The sequence below is a fragment of the Oncorhynchus mykiss genome, chromosome 28 (genome assembly GCF_057628025.1).
Source record: "Oncorhynchus mykiss isolate SJ-2025 chromosome 28, ASM5762802v1, whole genome shotgun sequence".
Classification (NCBI taxonomy): domain Eukaryota; kingdom Metazoa; phylum Chordata; class Actinopteri; order Salmoniformes; family Salmonidae; genus Oncorhynchus; species Oncorhynchus mykiss.
Genome location: NC_143049.1, coordinates 11,091,794 through 11,111,293, shown reverse-complemented (window position 1 = coordinate 11,111,293; position 19,500 = coordinate 11,091,794). Strand labels below are relative to the sequence as shown.

The following is a 19,500-nucleotide window of genomic DNA, read 5'->3' as shown; positions in this document are numbered from 1 at the left end:
AGAACTTGTGGTCAATCCTCAAGAGGTGGGTGGACAAACAAAAACCCACAAATTCTGACAAACTCCAAGCATTGATTATGCAAGAATGGGCTGCCATCAGTCAGGGTGTGGCTCAGAAGTTAATTGACAGCATGCCAGGGTGGATTGCAGAGGTCTTGAAAAAGAAGGGTCAACACTGCAAATATTGACTCTTTGCATCAACTTCATGTAGTTGTCATTAAAATACTTTGACACGTATGAAATGCTTGTAATTATACTTCAGTATTCCATAGTAACATCTGACAAAAAAAATAATAATATTTGTGTCATTCTCAAAACTTTTGGCCACGACTGTACACCTTACCGTGAACTGCTTACTTATGAGCCCTTAACCAACAATGCAGAGTTTATAACAAGTAATACAAATGTGCTAAATAAAGTAAAGGAAAAATAGTAAAATAGCAACAACAAAAAAGCAGCATATGTCTAGTGTGAAGGAATGTGAATGTACAGTGCATTCAGAAAGTATGCAGGCCCCTTCACCTTTTCCACATTTTATGTTACAGCCTTAATCTAAAAATGCATTTAAAAAAAAAACCTCATCAATCTAAATGAAATCAAATCAAATCAAATTTTATTTGTCACATACACATGGTTAGCAGATGTTAATGCGAGTGTAGCGAAATGCTTGTGCTTCTAGTTCCGACAATGCAGTAATAACCAACAAGTGATCTAACTAACAATTCCAAAACTACTGTCTTATACACAGTGTAAGGGGATAAAGAATATGTACATAAAGATATATGGATGAGTGATGGTACAGAGCAGCATAGGCAAGATACAGTAGATGGTATCGAGTACAGTATATACATATGAGATGAGTATGTAAACAAAGTGGCATAGTTAAAGTGGCCAGTGATACATGCATTACATAAGGATGCAGTAGATAATATAGAGTACAGTATATACGTATACATATGAGATGAATAATGTAGGGTATGTAAACATTATATTAGGTAGCATTGTTTAAAGTGGCTAGTGATATATTTTACATAATTTCCCATCAATTCCCATTATTAAAGTGGCTGGAGTTGAGTCAGTGTGTTGGCAGCAGCCACTCAATGTTAGTGATGGCTGTTTAACAGTCTGATGGCCTTGAGATAGAAGCTGTTTTTCAGTCTCTCGGTCCCAGCTTTGATGCACCTGTACTGACCTCGCCTTCTGGATGATAGCGGGGTGAACAGGCATTGGCTCGGGTGGTTGTTGTCCTTGATGATCTTTATGGCCTTCCTGTAACATTGGGTGGTGTAGGTGTCCTGGAGGGCAGGTAGTTTGCCCCCGGTGATGCGTTGTGCAGACCTCACTACCCTCTGGAGAGCCTTGCGGTTGTGGGCGGAGCAGTTGCCGTACCAGGCGGTGATACAGCCCGCCAGGATGCTCTCGATTGTGCATCTGTAGAAGTTTGTGAGTGCTTTTGGTGACAAGCCAAATTTCTTCAGCCTCCTGAGGTTGAAGAGGCGCTGCTGCGCCTTCTTCACGATGCTGTCTGTGTGAGTGGACCAATTCAGTTTGTCTGTGATGTGTATGCCGAGGAACTTAAAACTTACTACCCTCTCCACTACTGTTCCATCGATGTGGATAGGGGGGTGTTCCCTCTGCTGTTTCCTGAAGTCCACAATCATCTCCTTAGTTTTGTTGACGTTGAGTGTGAGGTTATTTTCCTGACACCACACTCCGAGGGCCCTCACCTCCTCCCTGTAGGCCGTCTCGTCGTTGTTGGTAATCAAGCCTACCACTGTTGTGTCGTCCGCAAACTTGATGATTGAGTTGGAGGCGTGCGTGGCCACGCAGTCGTGGGTGAACAGGGAGTACAGGAGAGGGCTCAGAACGCACCCTTGTGGGGCCCCAGTGTTGAGGATCAGCAGGGTGGAGATGTTGTTGCCTACCCTCACCACCTGGGGGCGGCCCGTCAGGAAGTCCAGTACCCAGTTGCACAGGGCGGGGTCGAGACCCAGGGTCTCGAGCTTGATGACGAGCTTGGAGGGTACTATGGTGTTGAATGCCGAGCTGTAGTCCATCTTTAGCATTCTCACATAGGTATTCCTCTTGTCCAGATTGGTTAGGGCAGTGTGCAGTGTGGTTGAGATTGCATCGTCTGTGGACCTATTTGGGCGGTAAGCAAATTGGAGTGGGTCTAGGGTGTCAGGTAGGGTGGAGGTGATATGGTCCTTGACTAGTCTCTCAAAGCACTTCATGATGACTGAAGTGAGTGCTACGGGGCGGTAGTCGTTTAGCTCAGTTACCTTAGCTTTCTGGGAGCAAGACATCCTGGTCCGTGACTGGGCTGGTTTTCTTCTTGTAGTCCGTGATTGACTGTAGACCCTGCCACATACCTCTTGTGTCTGAGCCGTTGAATTGAGATTCTACTTTGTCTCTATACTGACGCTTAGCTTGTTTGATAGCCTTGCGGAGGGAATAGCTGCACTGTTTGTATTCGGTCATGTTACCAGTCACCTTGCCCTGATTAAAAGCAGTGGTTCGCGCTTTCAGTTTCACGCGAATGCTGCCATCAATCCACGGTTTCTGGTTAGGGAATGTTTTAATTGTTGCTATGGGAATGACATCTTCAACGCACGTTCTAATGAACTCGCACACCGAATCAACGTATTCGTCAATGTTGTTATCTGACGCAATACGAAACATATCCCAGTCCACGTGATGGAAGCAGTCTTGGAGTGTGGAATCAGCTTGGTCGGACCAGCGTTGGACAGACCTCAGCGTGGGAGCTTCTTGTTTTAGTTTCTGTCTGTAGGCAGGGATCAGCAAAATGGAGTCATGGTCAGCTTTTCCGAAAGGAGGGCGGGGCAGGGCCTTATATGCGTCGCGGAAGTAAGAATAACAATGATCCAAGGTTTTTCCAGCCCTGGTTGCACAATCGATATGCTGATACAATTTATGGAGTCTTGTTTTCAGACTAGCCTTGTTAAAATCCCCAGCTATAATGAATGCAGCCTCAGGATGTATGGATTCCAGTTTGCAAAGAGTCAAATAAAGTTCGTTCAGAGCCATCGATGTGTCTGCTTGGGGGGGAATATATACGGCTTTGATTATAATCGAAGAGAATTCTCTTGGTAGATAATGCGGTCGACATTTGATTGTGAGGAATTCTAAATCAGGTGAACAGAAGGTGAACAGAAGGATTTGAGTTCCTGTATGTTTCTGTGATCACACCACGTCACACATACGCCCCCGCCCCTCTTCTTACCAGAAAGATGTTTGTTTCTGTCGGCGCGATGCGTGGAGAAACCCGCTGGCTGCACCGCCTCCGATAGCGTCTCTCCAGTGAGCCATGTTTCCGTGAAGCAAAGAACGTTACAGTCTCTGATGTCCCTCTGGAATGCTACCCTTGCTCGGATTTCATCAACCTTGTTGTCAAGAGACTGGACATTGGCGAGAAGAATGCTAGGGAGTGGTGCACGATGTGCCCGTCTCCGGAGTCTGACCAGAAGACCGCCTCGTTTCCCTCTTTTACGAAGTCGTTTTTTTGGGTCGCCGGCTGGGATCCATTCCGTTGTCCTGGTTGAAAGGCAGAACACAGAATCCGCTTCGCAAAAATCATATTCTTGGCTGTACTGATGGTGAGTTGACGCTGATCTTATATTCAGTAGTTCTTCTCGACTGTATGTAATGAAACCTAAGATGACCTGGGGTACTAATGTAAGAAATAACGCGTAAAAAAAACTAAAAACTGCATAGTTTCCTAGGAACACGAAGCGAGGCGGCCATCTCTGTCGGCGCCATGGTAACCCTTCTACACACAATACCCCATACTAAGACAGCAAAAACAGGTTGGCCAATACCATCACCTGGCCAATACCATCCCTACGGTGAAGCATGGTGGTGGCGGCATCATGCTGTGGGGATGTTTTTCAGCGGCAGGGACTGGGAGACTAGTCAGGATCGAGGGGAAATGAATGGAGCAAAGTACAGAGAGATCCTTGATGACAACCTGCTCCAGAGCGCTCAGGACCTCAGACTGGGGCGAAGGTTCACCTTCCAACAGGACAACGACCCTAAGCACGCAGCCAAGACAATGCAGGAGTGGCTTATGGAAAAGTCTTGAGTAGCCCAGCCAGAGCCCTGAACATCTCTGGAGAGACCTGAAAATAGCTGTGCCCCCTTGCAACCTGACAGAGCTTGAGAGGATCTGCAGAGAAGAATGAGAGAAACTCCCGAAATGCAGCTGTGCCAAGCTTGTAGTGTCATACCCAAGAAGATTTGAGGCTGTAATCACTGCCAAAGGTGCTTCAACAAAGTTATGAGGAAACAGTCTGAATACTTAAATGTAAATGTGATATTTCAGGTTTTTATTTTTAATAAATTTGCTAAAATGTCTAAAAACCTGTTTTTGCTTTGTCTCTATCAGGTATTTTGTGTAGATTGATGAGGGGAAAAACAATTTAAAAATTTTAGGATTAGGCTGTAACGTAACAGGATGTGGAAAAAGTCAAGGGGTCTGAATACTTTCCGAATGTACTATGTGTGTGTGTGTGTGTCGCCAATATGCGTGTGTGTGTGTCCGTCTGTCTGTGTGTTTGGAGTGTCAGTGTAGTATGTGTGAGTGTGTGTGGTTAGAGTCCAGTAAGTGTACATCGAGCTTGTGCAAGAGAGTCAGTGAAAAAAAAAGAAGGGGGTCAATACAAATAGTCCTGGTAGCCATTTGATTAACTTTTCAGCAGTCTTATTACTTGGACGTGGAAGCTGTTAAGAAGCCTTTTGGTCCCAGACTTGGTGCTCTGGCATCGCTTACCGTGCAGTAGCAGAGAGAACCGTCTATGACTTGGTTGTTTGGACTCTTTAACAATTTTTAGGGCTTTCCTCTGACACCGCCTGGTATAGAGGTCCTGGATGGCAGGACGCTCAGCCCGAGGGATGTACTGGGCCATACGCACTACCCTCTGTAGCCAAATGTCACCATTTAAACATGATATTTGATTTTAGGGAAATATAATGTAGGCCTAGTATCAGTACAATGTCATTGATCATTTTCATCCCGAAAGCGCCACTGCTCTACAAACAATTTCTGGTCGGGAATGGCAAAGCATAAGCTGTAATGCAAATTTTTGCTACCTATAGAGGCGGTGATATAATGACAATGTGTCACTACCTACAGGGGAGGTGATAGGCCTACTTCGCAAGACTCTTCCACATTGTCTTGAAAAAGGTCAGTCCCACCCAATTGACTTTATATGCACGCTAATCATTTTTTTTTTTTTTTCAAGTGCGCCCTCTAGCTTTTCTAACTCTGTGTCTTACTGTCTGTCATGAATTAAGGAAGCGTGACTGACTGGTTGTGACAGCACACCACACTTGATCCACAGGAGTCCGGCAGAGACGTGCCTGTGTGCTCGCCAAAGCTTCCATCTGTTTGTGCCGACTGGTGAGGAGTGTCCGTTATTCACTATCCTTATGCTCTCCCCCCTTGCCAATGCCCTGCCACCATGCCAACTATGGTGGTGAGAGCTATATTTACAATCAGTTGTCATGATACTGGTTCAATGAAAAGCATGAGTAAAATATTGATACCTTGTAGCCTAAGGTAATTGTCGAAATATGAAACTACCAACAATGAGAAAACAAATCTAATTTTACATTGTACCACTATAGACTTTGAAAATACTCACCAAAAAGAGACAAAGGGTTAATGTATATATTCATTTTAATATGATCTGTTTATATAAATCGTCCTAAGAGGTGTGCACACTGCAAAACACATACTGGCAAATAGGGAATATAATTAGTTATGGGACAAGCAGGTTGAACAATGCAGTAAGCCAGGGTGGCTAGCCAGAATGGTAGGCAAAAATGCCAGAGATTCAAAAGTCAATGAAATGTTGTAATCAGGTCTTGCCATATTTTAAGGGGCTACAGGATTTACTTTTCTTGTTATGTTTAAAAGTGTAAATGAAAAAGATACTACAAATTGATTGCACATTGCCATTTTTGTGCCATAGTGCGCATCAACTCTGGTGTCTGAACAAAAATAGTCTCTCCTCTACCCTGAAGGACAAGTTACACACAAGCTGAACACATGAGACAATTCACATATCTACCATGCAAATTCTGTCTTTGTGTTTCCCTCCACCCCTCATATGTTATTGTTTCTCTCAGACATTAAATTATATACATTTTTTAGTCTCACCCTTTTCCCTCCCCATTCCTCTTTCTCTCCATCTTTTCCCTCTGTCCTCCTCTCTCCATCGTGCAGGCTATCTCCCTATAGGGGGAAAACCAAGAACCCGGAGAAGGTGGAATACTTCCAGCCACCCATCAGGTTTCCCCTCTCTAGTTTGAGGTAGGCCTTGTCTCCCCTCTCCATGATCACTAGGCCTGCGTTGGTGGCTGCCTCCCGCGTCACATCCATGTCCCCAGCGAAGGCTGAGATCATTGGCCACCCATTCAACATCAGACTAACCTAGAAACAACCACACGGTTAGTCTCAATGTCAAACAACTAACTATTTGTGGGACATGCATGGTGCTATGCTACATGCTCTATGTTTACGGCATGTACAGTATGTCTCTCTCACCTGGATAGTTTGTCTGTTGTAGGCCTTCACTACGTGGAAGTTGAAGCTGTAGACTCCCCTCCTGGGGGCTAGGAAGACACTGCTCTCCTGGTCAAAGTGATTGCCCACATTCACCAGGATCTGAGGTAAGAAGAGAAAGGGAAAGAATGAACACAGGAGGATAAGAGAGATAGGGAGTGATGGGGTATAGAAATCAATCATTCATCAATGATCAATCAAAGAGAAACAAATCAGTCAAAGATAATCAATGAATAAGAAATCCTTGGTCAACTTCACCTGTTGATGTACTACTTTATATGGTCAATATTCATTTCGAATTTGCTCACCTGGTCGAAATAGATGATCATGGTGCGGTTGCTCATGTCTGTGGGCTCGTGGTTTGTCTGGCGGGTGGCAGAGAAGGCCACCCGGCCGGTGCCTGAGCGTACTGACATGCCCAGGGCATTTCCCGCTGGCTCAGAGTTGGGAGTGGAGTCACAGATCACCAAACACTTTCCTTCCAGGACTATAGGCTCAGTGTCATTCTGGGCCTGGGCCCCTAGAGGCCCCCATAGGAGCAGCAGCCCCAGCAACACAGTGGGCTCTAAGGTGGATGAACGAACCACCCTGGGATACATGCTTTTAACTGTCTTTGTTTTGATTGTATATCTGTTATTAATTCTAGTATGGAAAGATTACAGACATAGATAAATATGCCCAGGCTAAATAGATTTAAAACGCTAAATATTCTCTCGTGTCACTCAGGTCCTAAAATGTCTCACAATTGATGTTGTAGCTGATATTCAGCAGGATCATTAGTGTCCTCAATTGGTTGGACTTGGTCCACCACCCTGTTCTATGACAGCGGTCTCCTATCCCACCTAGACGATATGTAGGAAGTCTCCCAGTAATAAATATAGAGGTTTGTCAACAGGTAGGACTCACAGACTGACAACCAGGAGGGTTTGGAGTTATCAGTGTTCAGCAGAAGTCGACGAAGTCGACGAAGTCAACATACAGTCTCTCCCTCTATTTACCCCACACTATCTGTCTGTCCTTCCCTCCCTCTATCTCTCTCACTCTGTTCTCATGGATATCTCTCCTGTGATTCTGTGCTGGTTTGCAACAGTGGCAGTAGGTGGCAGGATAGCATGGGCAAATAGACGTTTGTGTGCGTTCCAATCTACTGCATCATCACACAGGACCTGAGAGAAGGAAGGAGAAATAGTGGGAGGGATAGATGAAGAAAGGTAGAGTGAGGAATCTCGGCTACCATAGAAGAGGATGAAGAGGATGATGAAGAGGAGGATATTGTTAGGGGGGGGGGGGGGGGGAATGAGGTAACGTTCTGGACCGGTGTCAGGGGAGGATGTAGAATCCAGGAGGGAGTGAGAAAGAAAGAGGGAGTGGGGGAACAACTCTGCTGAGAGACCATCTGTCTTTCACACGCACTCTCTACCTCCTGACGTTCCATAACATGCCCCCCCCCCCCCCTTCCTCGTACCCACCATGTTCACACGTAGTTTCTCCATCATCCTCTTGTATTTTCATACAAATTCCTTAGGTGTTTATCGTTTCACAATTACATAAATGGTTACTGTATATCACACGGAGAAGAAAGCACTTCGTCCTCCATTGATATTATAGATAGAACAACATTTTAGACTGTACCCCCTCTTTATTATGGGATTTTCTCACTTTCCTTCTACAACAATCTCGACATGTCATCAATTCAAGTGCAAAAAAGACACTCTGACACACCTCTCTGATGATCACATTCTCTATGACACTAGTGATTAACACTGTTTTATCAACCACCTTATAAAACCACCACACACTCTTTCTTCGAACACACACAGACGCACTCTCTCACACCAACCCAAAATTGTTTTTTTTTAGAGAGTTGGTCCCCAATATTCAAGAGTCAGAAGATTAGCAGTTTTCCTGAACAATTCAAGATGTTAACACAAGGAAATTGCAGGACTATGCATTTATTCACTGAGTACTGTCAGGCAATCCTGGAGTCTAAGTTTAAGTTCATAAAGAAATAGTTGAGGGTATCACCTGTTTCAGTTTGAAAGGTGTCGTCCTTATTTTCCATATCGGGTGAAGTACAATTTTGCTCCTTGGAGATGGAGTGATAGTCACATATTCCTCATAACCACTTTCTACTCTCTTCTCTCACATTCTACAGGATCACAGAGACCTCCCTTTGAAACAGGCATCTAAATGGCCATGCCAGAGGACCCACTGTGTTATAATCTCTCTCTCTCTCCCTCGCTCTCTCTCTCTCTCTCTCTCTCTCACACACTCTTTAATTCTCTGTCACTCACCCACCTACTCATTTTCTCTCTAACAATGAAAAGTGACAGTGCAAGTATTGCATCTGAGATGTTTTAATGTTGAAGGTAATTTTGTGACATTGTTTAGTCTGACACGGACTATGGCATTGATTTAAAGCATGTGAATCTACCTTGAGCATCTTCCAGCGAATCCCTTTCAATATAATGGCCTACATAATTTCACTTTTGTGAAAGATTCTAATGTCTGATGATTCTGTTATCTATACTACAATATGGTTCAGTCCACACACCTTCCATCTCTTTTTTCTCAACACTATTTGGGTTATTTAGCTTGGTACATGAGTGCCCCAAAGAAAAAATAGTCTAAACAAACTCAGAAAAGGAAAAGGGACCCCATAGCTATGTTACATCACAAGAATCTAGAACTATCCACTGAATGTTACATTTTCTTTAGAATATTGTCCTGTAGTTTGGATGTATTTGATTAAAACTCTCTCTTGGGTCCAAGTTGCTTGGGTCTTTCAAATTCCCCCAAACTGTGACAAAAGTAGGACATACACATCCATTCCTTACTGATTCAAAGTCATAGTTCATAGTACTTTGAGTCCTGAGCTCTGTAAGAATGTAGTCTTACCATTTGTCATGCTCACACAAGCTCTATTGTTCATCGTCCAATCCCCCATGAGGTCCCGGGAGATGTTCCAGAAGGAAACTTCCCACAAAGTCTCTATCCTTGAGCTCCCACCCCATTCTAATTCTCTGGTTCCTGATGATCTCTCACACCCTCACTATGGAGATTCTGCTATGGAGTTCAGCTTTGTAGAGGCCAAAGCCCAGGCACACGGGCTGGCTGAAGGAGGTGGTGAAGTTGTGCAGGTGGGTCAGGGTGTTGGATGGCCCCACCTCGGAGAAGGTGATGGTGCCTGCGCCATAGTCCAGGGCCACGCCAACACGGTTGCCCGACATTCGACTGGAGATGCGTGTCTTCCTGCGGTTGTGCCAGGCGGCTAGCTTTCTATCATGCTGCTGTGTCAAGCTCCAAGACATCTGCAAGTCAGAACATCATCTAACAGTCAATATAGAAAACCAACCATTTCATTTTTTTTTAGCACCATTTGTTTCTTGTGATAAAAGTTCAAAGAGACCAATTAAAGTAATTAACGATGTCTCTAACCACAGTTTTTATGCGACTAAAGAAGTGGCACCGCCTGAAATTTGTTGGTGGGAGGGTCTGCAGAATTGTGGGTGAATTGTTTTGCCATGGGGCAAGGAGAAAAATTTGCAGTTTTATAGCTAATCTCATGCTATTCTACACATTTTACCATGTGGTAGAGAGACATTTTTTTTGGATTATGAGCTGCGTTGTTTGCTATTTTTATTTTTTTAATGGAATATCTACACAGGCGTACAGAGGCCCATTATTATCAGCAATCATCACTCCTGTGTTCCAATGGCACGTTGTGTTAGCTAATCCAAGTTTATAATTTTAAAAGGCTAATTGATCATTAGAAAACCCTTTTGCAATTATGTTAGCACAGATAAAAACTGTTGTTCTGATTAAAGAAGAAATAAATCTGTCCGCCTTTAGACCAGTTTGAGTATCTGGAGCATCAGCATTTGTGGATTCGATTACAGGCTCAAAATGACCAGAAACAAAGGACTTTCTTCTGAAATTCATCAGTCTATTCTTGGTCTGAGAAAGGAAGGCTATTCCATGCGGGAAATTGGCAAGAAACTGAAGAGCTCGTACAACGCTGTGTACTACTCCTTTCACAGAACAGCGCAAACTGGCCCTAACCAGAATAGATTTGGTTAGCCCCCCCCCCCCCCCCCCCCCCCGGATGGTGTGGCAGTGGAACTATACAGGCGAGAGAGAGCATCCGGCTTCACATTCTTGGACCCTGTGCGGTGGGCAATGGTGAAGTTGAACCTGGTGAATAACAGGGCCCAAGGGGCCTGCCTAGAATTAAGGCGCTTGGCGGTGCGGAGATGTTCTAAATTCTTATGATCTGTCAACACCAAAAATGGGTGTTTTGCCCCTTCCAGCCAGTGCCTCCACTCCTCTAACGCCATCTTGACTGCCAGAAGTTCTCAATTTCCTACGTCGTGGTTTCTCTCAGCGGGGTTGAGACGATGGGACAGGAAGGCACAGGGATGCAGCTTTTGGTCCTGGGCTCACCGACGGCCCCCACTCCAATGTCAGAAGCGTCGACCTCAAGCACAAACTGACGGGACGGATCTACATGGATGAAGAAGGGTGCTTTAGTAAAACGACTCTTGAGGTCCAGAAACTGCATGTCAACAGCTGGAGACCATGTGAACAGCACCTTGGGAGAAGCAAGTGCTGAGAGGGGAGCCGCCAGGCTGCTGTAGCCCCGAATGAAGGGGGGGTAGAAATGAGCAAATCCCAGGAAACGTTGCAGCTGCACTCTGGATGTGGGTTGGGGCCAATCCACCCCCGCTCTCACCTTTTCAGGATCCATCTGAAAACTCCCTTCAGCGATGATGTATCCCAGAAAGGAGATAGTTGAACGGTTGAATTCATACTTCTCAGCTTTCACGAACAACTGGTTCTCTAGGAGGCGATGAAGGACTTGTCTGACATGGAGGACATGTTCTTAAGTAGAACGGGAGAAAACAAGGCTGTCGTCGAGGTAGACAAACACATCTATTCAACATGTCACGGAGCACATCATTGACCAGGGCCTGGAACACTGTGGGAGCATTGGTGAGTCCAAATGGCATGACCAGGTACTCATAGTGTCCACTAGCTGTTTTGAAGGCCGTCTTCCACTTGTCTCCTTCGCGTAGTCAATCTAGGTGGTAGGCATTCCGAAGGTCCAACTTGGAAAAGATGGTTTCCCCCTGGAGAGGTTCGAAAGACAGGGAGAGGAGTGGTAGAGGGTAACGAATCTTCCCCTTGATGTCATTGAGGTCCCGGTAGTTGATACATGGACGCAGGGTCTTGTCCTTTTTTTCCACAAAGAAGAACCCTGCGCCAGCAGGGGAGGCAGAAGAACAAATGCTCCCAGCAGCCAGAGAGTCTGCCTCTGGAGCCATGAAAATCCCGAAACAACAGGAACTTTGAGAGATTCAATGAGAAGAAGTTGTATGGACACACGCAGGTTAACAGGCACCGTACTATGAGTGACCCTGCCTATGGTGTTTCCGTCCAGTGCTCTGGCGTCCATGGGAATGGAGAGGGGTTGTGTGGAGATACCCAGCTCCGATACCAGAGTAGCGTTCATAAAACTCTCATCAGCTCCAGAGTCAATAAGCACCCGGAGAGATTTAGACCAGTCACCCCACAGCAGGACAGAAGAGAGTACTCTCACAGAAGAGAGTACGATTATTGTGAGTTAGAAACCTCCCCGTATGTCCTACCATAGTACTCTTACCTAGCTGATGAGTCTGGTCTTTTATTGGTACTGTAATGCCCTGTAGCACCATAATACAGGCAACTGTTGGAGTTAAGCCAATCTAGATCTGCTTCGTTGCGTAAGCACTGTAGAAAACGAGTCGCTCATTCTCGATGATCTCGAGGGGACTCGGGTGACTTCAGATCCTCTTGAAAATGCAGGTGTTGCGGACTCCCTGGGTTCTTCTGGGGCGAGCAGGCAGCCGTGGATGAACGAGTGGGGCTGAAAACAGACCTCTCCTTCCTGCGCTCCCATAGACGTCCATCATTCCTTATTGTTAAGGCTATGAAGGAGTCGAGGGCCAGGAGTAACTCCCAAGCTGCGAGGTTGTCTTTAATGTCCTTGGATAGTCCATGAAGAAAGGTATCAAACAGAGACTCCGGGTTGCAGGCACTCTCGGCGGCTAACGTGTGAAAGTCTACTGTGTAGTCTGCCACACTACGGGGTTCTTGATGTAATCGGGGTTCTCGGGAAGGCAGGGTAGGTACAAAATGATCACTGGCAGGGGAATTACTGAGCGTCCGGGAGGCCTCCGTTGTGGAATGCTGCCTGATAGATGGTCCACGGAATTGCTCTAGTAACATTTTGAAACCCTGGTCATGGCGTCCCGACAGAGTATGGAGACCTTCCATAAGGCTCTGAAGTAGCTCCTCATGTTTTTCAATGGTGCCTCCCTGCAGGGAGACAGCGTTACAGAGCCGGTCCGAGTCTGCTGGGTCAGTCATGGCCAGTTCGTACTATAACGACACAGGACGAGACCCAGATGCAGACACAGGAGGCAGATGGTTCGAGTCTCTGATATTTATTAAAATACAAGGGGCAGGAAATAGGCTGGTCGAGGACAGGCAGACGTTCATTAACCAGGACAGAGTCTGAAGGGTACAGGGGGGCAGGCAGGCTCGAGGTCAGGGCAGGCTGAATGGTCAGGCAGGCAAGCTCAGTGTCAGGGAAGGTAGAACAGGTCAGAACCGGGAGGGCTAGAAACTAGGGACTAAGAAAACAGGAGCACGGAAAACACACTGGTAAGCTTGACAAGACGAACTGGCAACAGACAAACAGAGAACACAGGTATAAATACCCTGAGAATTATGGGGAAGATGAGCGACACCTGGAGGTGTTTGAGACAAGCACAAAGACAAGTGAAACAGATCAACATGTGACAATTTGCATGAAAATCGGTTGCCAATTGGATGGAAAGCTAGTTATTGATCAAATTCCAGATCAGATTACAAAGATGACAACTAACATGTCATGTTAGTCTTATTACCACAGTTCTTGCTATTATTAAATACCACATGAAGAAGAGCAAGGGGAAGAAGAGTGATGACAATGTACCTTGTTATTTCCAAAGGCATTGCCCACCTTCCCCTTCCGCCCGATGCTCCGGTAGGACACCGCAATGTCCCAGAAGCCTTCTGCCTCCAGCTCCCAGTAATGGGTTCCAGAGGAGAATGTCTGGACAGTCAGGACTTGAGCCCAGTGATCGAAGCGGTCGGGGTGAGTGGCACACGGAAGGCGGTGTTTGACCCGCATAGCTGACCGCAGGCCATCAGAAATGCTCAGGAGAGGATGGGCGGAGTTAGTGTCCAGAGTCAACGGACTTGTCACTATAGAAATAGAGAAAGAGACAGAAAGCACAGAGAGAAAGAGAATATGAATGAATAAACCTGAATTCATCCCATCTCAGATTTCAGGGTTGAAGATTCAGCTTGTGCACTCACAGAGCTCTCTCTTGAGTTCGGTGAGACAGTGCATCGTCTCGGTGATTAACTGTCGGTGCTTGCTCTCAATGTCCTCCACAATGTACTTCCTGTCCAGGTTGACAGGGTCAGGGGTGAACAAGGGGCAGTTCAGGTCCACAAGCAGCCTGTTATAGAGCACAGCAGGTTAGACACAAATCATGTTCTACTCAAACATACGTACAAACACAAACAGAAACAAACAATATCATACTAATGAATACCTATTCCTTATTTACCTTGAGTCATCAGAATGAAATGCCTGTGGACAGAACAAAGAAAAGGAGCCAAGGACTGTTATAAGACTAATAATAATTATACAGTGCATTCGGAAAGTATTCAGACCCCTTGAATTTTTCCACATTTTGTTACGTTACAGCCTTATTCTAAAATTGATTTTAATATTTTTTTTTATCGAATCTACAGACAATACCCCATAATGACAAAGCAAAAACAGGTTGTTAGACATTTCTGCCAATTTATAAAAAAGAAAAAACTGAAATACCATATTTACATAAGTATTCAGACCCTTTGCTATGAGACTTGAAATTGAGCTCAGGTTCACCCTGTTCCCATTGATCATCCTTGAGATGTTTCTACAACTTGATTGGAGTCCATCTGTGGTAAATTCAATTGATTGGACATGATTTGGAAAGGCACACACCTGTCTATATAAGGTCCCACAGTTGACAGAGCATGTCAGAGCAAAAACCAAGACATGAGGTTGAAGGAATTGTCCGTAGAGCTCAGAGACAGGATTGTGTCAGGGCACAGATCTGGGGAAGGGTACCAAAACATTTCTGCAGCATTGAAGGTCCCCAAGAATACAGTGGCCTCCATCATTCTTAAATGGAAGACGTTTGGAACCACCAAGACTCTTCCTAGAGCTGGTCACCCGACCAAGAACCCAATGGTCATGATGGTTCCTCTCTGGAGAACCTTCCAGAAGGACAACCATCTCTTCAGCACTCCATCAATCAGGCCTTATGGTAGTGGCCAGACGGAAGTCACTTCTCAGTAAAAGGCACATGACAGCCAGCTTGGAGTTTGTCAAAAGGCACCGAAATGACTCTCAGACCATGAGAAACAAGATAGTCTGGTCTGATGAAACCAAGATTAAACTCTTTGGACTGAATACCAAGCGTCACGTCTGGAGGAAACCTGGCACCATCCCTACGGTGAAGCATGGTGGTGGCAGCATCATGCTGTGGGGATGTTTTTCAGTGGCAGGTACTGGGAGACTAGTTAGGATCGAGGGAAATATGAATGGAGAAAAGTACAGAGAGATCCACAATGAAAACCTGCTCCAGAGCACTCAGGACTTTTGACTGGGGTGAAGGTTTACCTTCCAACAGGACAACGACCCTAAGCACACAGCCAAGACAACGCAGGAGTGGCTTTGGGTCAAGTCTCAGAATGTCCTTGAGTGGCCCAGCCAGAGCCCGGACTTGAACCTGATCGAACATCTCTGGAGAGACCTGAAAAGAGCTGTGCATCGATGTTCCCCATCCAACCTGACAGAACTTGAGAGGATCTGTAGAGAAGAATGGGAGAAACTCCCCAAATGCTGTTGTGCCAAACTGGCAGCCAGGGCCGCCAGTCAGCATGGAGCAGCCAGGGCCGCCAGTCAGCATGGAGCAGCCAGGGCCGCCAGTCAGCATGGAGCAGCCAGGGCCGCCAGTCAGCATGGAGCAGCCAGGGCCGCCAGTCAGCATGGAGCAGCCAGGGCCGCCAGTCAGCATGGAGCAGCCTGTCAGCATGGAGCAGCCAGAGCAGCCAGTCAGCATGGAGCTTCCAGATCTGCCAGTCGACCAGACTCTTCCAGATCTGCCAGTCGACCACTCTTCCAGATCTGCCAGTCGACCAGACTCTTCCAGATCTGCCAGTCGACCAGACTCTTCCAGATCTGCCAGTCGACCAGACTCTTCCAGATCTGCCAGTCAGCCAGGGGTCGCCAGTCAGCCAGGAGCTGCCGCCCCTCTGTCCAGAGCTTCCGCCCCTGTTTTGGTTGGTCAGGGTGTGAGCTGAGTGGGCATTCTATGTTTCATGTCTAGTTTGTCTAGTTCCATGTTTGGCCTGATATGGTTCTCAATCAGAGGCAGGTGTTCGTCATTGTCTCTGATTGGGAACCATATTTAGGTAGCCTGTTTGGTGTTGGGTTTTGTGGGTGATTGTCCTTAGTGTCCTGATATCCTTGTTCTGTGTTAGTTTACACAAGTATAGGCTGTTTCGGTTTTCGTTACGTTTATTGTTTTTGTAGTGTTTGTGTTTAGTGTGTTTTGTCATTAAACATGAATCGCAATCGACACGCTGCATTTTGGTCCGACTCTCCTTCTCACCTAGAAAACCGTGACAATAAGGCTGTAACATAACAAAATGTGGAAAAAGTCAAGGGGTCTGAATACTTTTCCGATGCACAGTAATTCACCGTTATTCATGGTTGTAAGACAATAACACAAAACTGTTAATAAAGTTATTCAAATGTACTATCTTAAAAAAAAAGAGGCATTGATTGACGGCTAATCAATAAAAACAGAAAGCCTTCATTGCCACAGTACAAATCCTGCATGAATGGCACCGTGAATCACCCCCAGATGGACAGGGAGGTAAACAGATTAGTTGAAATCCTCCGCTATGCAGTGTACAACATATGCTGTCTTGTAAGTAAATAGGTGGTTAAAATGTTGCAGTACAGTACAGAAGTGACTGTTCAGATTCAGAATGATTACCAGAATTGTGACCTATGCCATCAAATGATTTGAGAGGATGGCTTTGATCAATTCCGTTTGTTTGAGGATACTCAAAGGTTGTGTCTAACGCACAGACATTAACTGCCTGAAATGGTTACTGTGAAGTTGGATATCTATTGTTTTATTGCAAAACTGTGGTCCTAACTCTTGCGTGGTCACTAATGACACAATGGCACTTGTCCCAAAAGTAGGCTGTAAACTCCACTACCCTGGCGGAATATCCAACCTGTTTGCTCTTACTTCCATGGTATCCAAATCATCCCCAGATTCCAATTGGCTCCTTCAAACCCTCTCCTCCTCTCTCTAGTCATCTTGGTACCCGGTAAAAGGGTTCATAATAAACATCTCACCCAGATGAGCAGGAAGGGGTCTGTCTCCTCCAGCAAGGATGTCAGGTAGTGGTGAATGTCCTGGGTCTTACTCAGGTCCACCCTCACCCTGCTACAGTCGTTCTGCAGGCGCTCCATGACCTTCTGCCTCTCCCTCAAGGTGCTCTCCCTCAGGGCCAGCACTAGCCTCTCCACCTGCAGCTGCAGATCTACACCCATACGTTCCACTTGGGAGTCATTTGCCACAGACATGTCCTGCAGGGGGACAACAACAATCACTGTAGATTTTTAAGGTCAGGACAGGACTCAGCTTTCAGGCAGAATAGAAGCTTGGACCGATTAATATAAGCATGAACAGGAAATTGATGGACCTGCTATAAGAATGTGTGTGTGGTCACTCACTGCTATAGTGAGGTCAGTGTTCTGGTACTCTTGGAGGATCCGTTCACCTTCATTCAGCTTTTCATCTGCTTTCTGGAGAAGGCCCTTGAGGAGGACCTGTGGAAACACGGATTTAGAACTGTTATAGTCACACTATAACACCAGCTGTAGGGAACGGCAGGTTGTTTACTGACCTTGAAGTCCTCCTCCACCTTCCTCAGTCCTTTAATGCGGTGCTGTGCATGGCCACCTTCCAACAGGCACTCTGAACACAAGTACACCCGCTCGTCTGCACAGTAGTAGAGGAACATCTCCTTGTGGGCGGGACACCTGCGGTGAGACAGATCTCCCAGGGGTTCCACCAGCAGGTGTGTCTTAAAGGCGGGCCGCTCCAGGTGGGGCCGCAGGTGCTCTGCACACAGAGACACCTCACAGCGCAGGCAGGTCTTCACCGCCACGGTGGTCCCCGCCTCGTCCTTGTCCCCCACAGGTGGGCAGCAGTCACACGCCACTACCCCTTGTTCCTCCTGGCACTGTGCGCAGGTGAAGCGACCCCTGACCCCAGCCTTCCTGTGCCCCCAGGTGTCCCGTACGCAGGCCGGGCAGAAGCTGTGGCCACACAGCAGGGACTGGGCCTGGCTGAAGACGTCACGGCACAACGAACAGGTCAACTCTTCCTCCAGGGACGCCATGGCAACCGATTTTGTCACCTCAAACACAAAAAGGGAAAAGGCACCTTTGCACAAAAAAAAATCCAAATAATGTCAAAATCATTGTCAATTTGTCCAAATAATGAGCAGTTGAAATCATCTTAATTCCCAGTCTTAATGCCCAACGTCTTATTTTCTAGCCACTTCATGTGTAATTATTGCCTAGTTAAGCATATTTTATTTTTGCCAACATAGCGTGTTGTTCCAGCAGCTAGATACATCACTAGATGGCAAAAGAAGGTAAATAACTCATGAAAACACTGAATCTGAATTTAGTTCAACTACCACCGAGCTACTGCAAAATGTAGTTCAATTATTAGTTGAACTACATGTAGTTCACTACTCCCCAACACTGGATAGTGACACTGTTTACTCATAGTTCACGCCAAAGTCACTTGTGTAAAAACTAACACTAGGAATTAGGTTTTAGGAACAGGGCTAGGTCAGTCCACTTCACCGGCACCAACTCCTCTATTTATCTTCCTACTTATCAACCATTAAGCCTGTTTATAAGGTTTTCAGGCCATTGTCCAATATTATTAGAACACCTCAAGATCTTCCCATTGTCTTAAGTGTCAGACATGACTACTTCTTCTCTAGTTAACTGGCATAACCTGCATCACTGAGTTTATTCTCATGCTACCGAGGAGTTACAACACTGCTTGACCTGAACCTTGTACCTATAGCGCATCCCAATCCCTGCCTGTTGCTATGGCGGGATCAAGACATCATCCTCACCGCCTGCCTGTCTACATGTGCTCTTCCAATCTTGTTTACAACTGTCCTATATACATTCTGATATGTCTTTCTTGTGTGCTTTTTCAAATTGTTCAAATGTCCACAATAAAGTATAGATTCCCCTTACCTGATTGTGTCCCAGGTCTGTCACAGTGTGGCCATCGTTGGGTGTAGTGCTGTCAGTGTGTGTAGAAACCGGCTAATCCCATAAAAATGTCTGCTTTAAGCAGAGGGACTGACCTCTCATAGCACATAGTCACATGACCCACTCAGAGAGCGAGGGTGCATCTCAAGACTCTAAGGAGGCTTCCTCTCCTTATCTCCTTTCCTTCACCTGCACTGCTATGAAGGAAGTGTAGGAGTGAAAGCAACTCTCCAGTAGGCAACTACCATATTACCTATCTTGGGTTTTCGGGTGAGAGCTGAAACACACACACTCAAAGAGAGAGAGAGAGAGAAAGATTATATTCTACAACCACCTAAAAGCAATTCCCAAACCTTCCATGACAAAGCCATCACCTACAGAGAAATAAACCTGGAGAAGAGTCCCCTAAGCAAGCTGGTCCTGGGGCTCTGTTCACAAA

General features: G+C 46.0%; 2 protein-coding genes and 1 long non-coding RNA gene across 3 annotated transcripts; 1 reads left to right on the top strand and 2 right to left on the bottom strand.

Annotated features, from left to right (window-relative positions):
- Nucleotides 1-5,680: 5,680 nt before the first annotated feature.
- LOC110508486 (cerebellin-1) lies at nt 5,681-8,834 on the bottom strand. The gene is made up of 4 exons (XM_021589026.3): nt 8,612-8,834; nt 6,895-7,752; nt 6,569-6,688; nt 5,681-6,454 (listed from the first exon to the last, which is right to left on the bottom strand). Exons 2-4 carry the CDS (start codon nt 7,183-7,185, stop codon nt 6,257-6,259), a joined length of 609 nt encoding a protein of 202 aa, XP_021444701.1. The 5' UTR covers nt 7,186-7,752; nt 8,612-8,834; the 3' UTR covers nt 5,681-6,256.
- LOC149970710 (uncharacterized) lies at nt 6,248-6,799 on the top strand. Its single transcript, XR_016492820.1, has 2 exons — nt 6,248-6,471; nt 6,591-6,799. It is a non-coding gene; the product is annotated as an uncharacterized LOC149970710 (long non-coding RNA).
- Nucleotides 8,835-8,927: 93 nt separating the features above from the next.
- On the bottom strand, nt 8,928-19,153 carry LOC110508485 (E3 ubiquitin/ISG15 ligase TRIM25-like). The gene is made up of 8 exons (XM_021589025.3): nt 19,044-19,153; nt 17,663-18,204; nt 17,490-17,585; nt 17,109-17,342; nt 14,248-14,270; nt 13,991-14,136; nt 13,605-13,876; nt 8,928-9,897 (listed from the first exon to the last, which is right to left on the bottom strand). The coding sequence occupies exons 2-8, from the start codon at nt 18,158-18,160 to the stop codon at nt 9,628-9,630; spliced, it is 1,539 nt and encodes a 512-aa protein (XP_021444700.3). The 5' UTR covers nt 18,161-18,204; nt 19,044-19,153; the 3' UTR covers nt 8,928-9,627.
- Between the last annotated feature and the right edge of the window lie 347 nt (nt 19,154-19,500).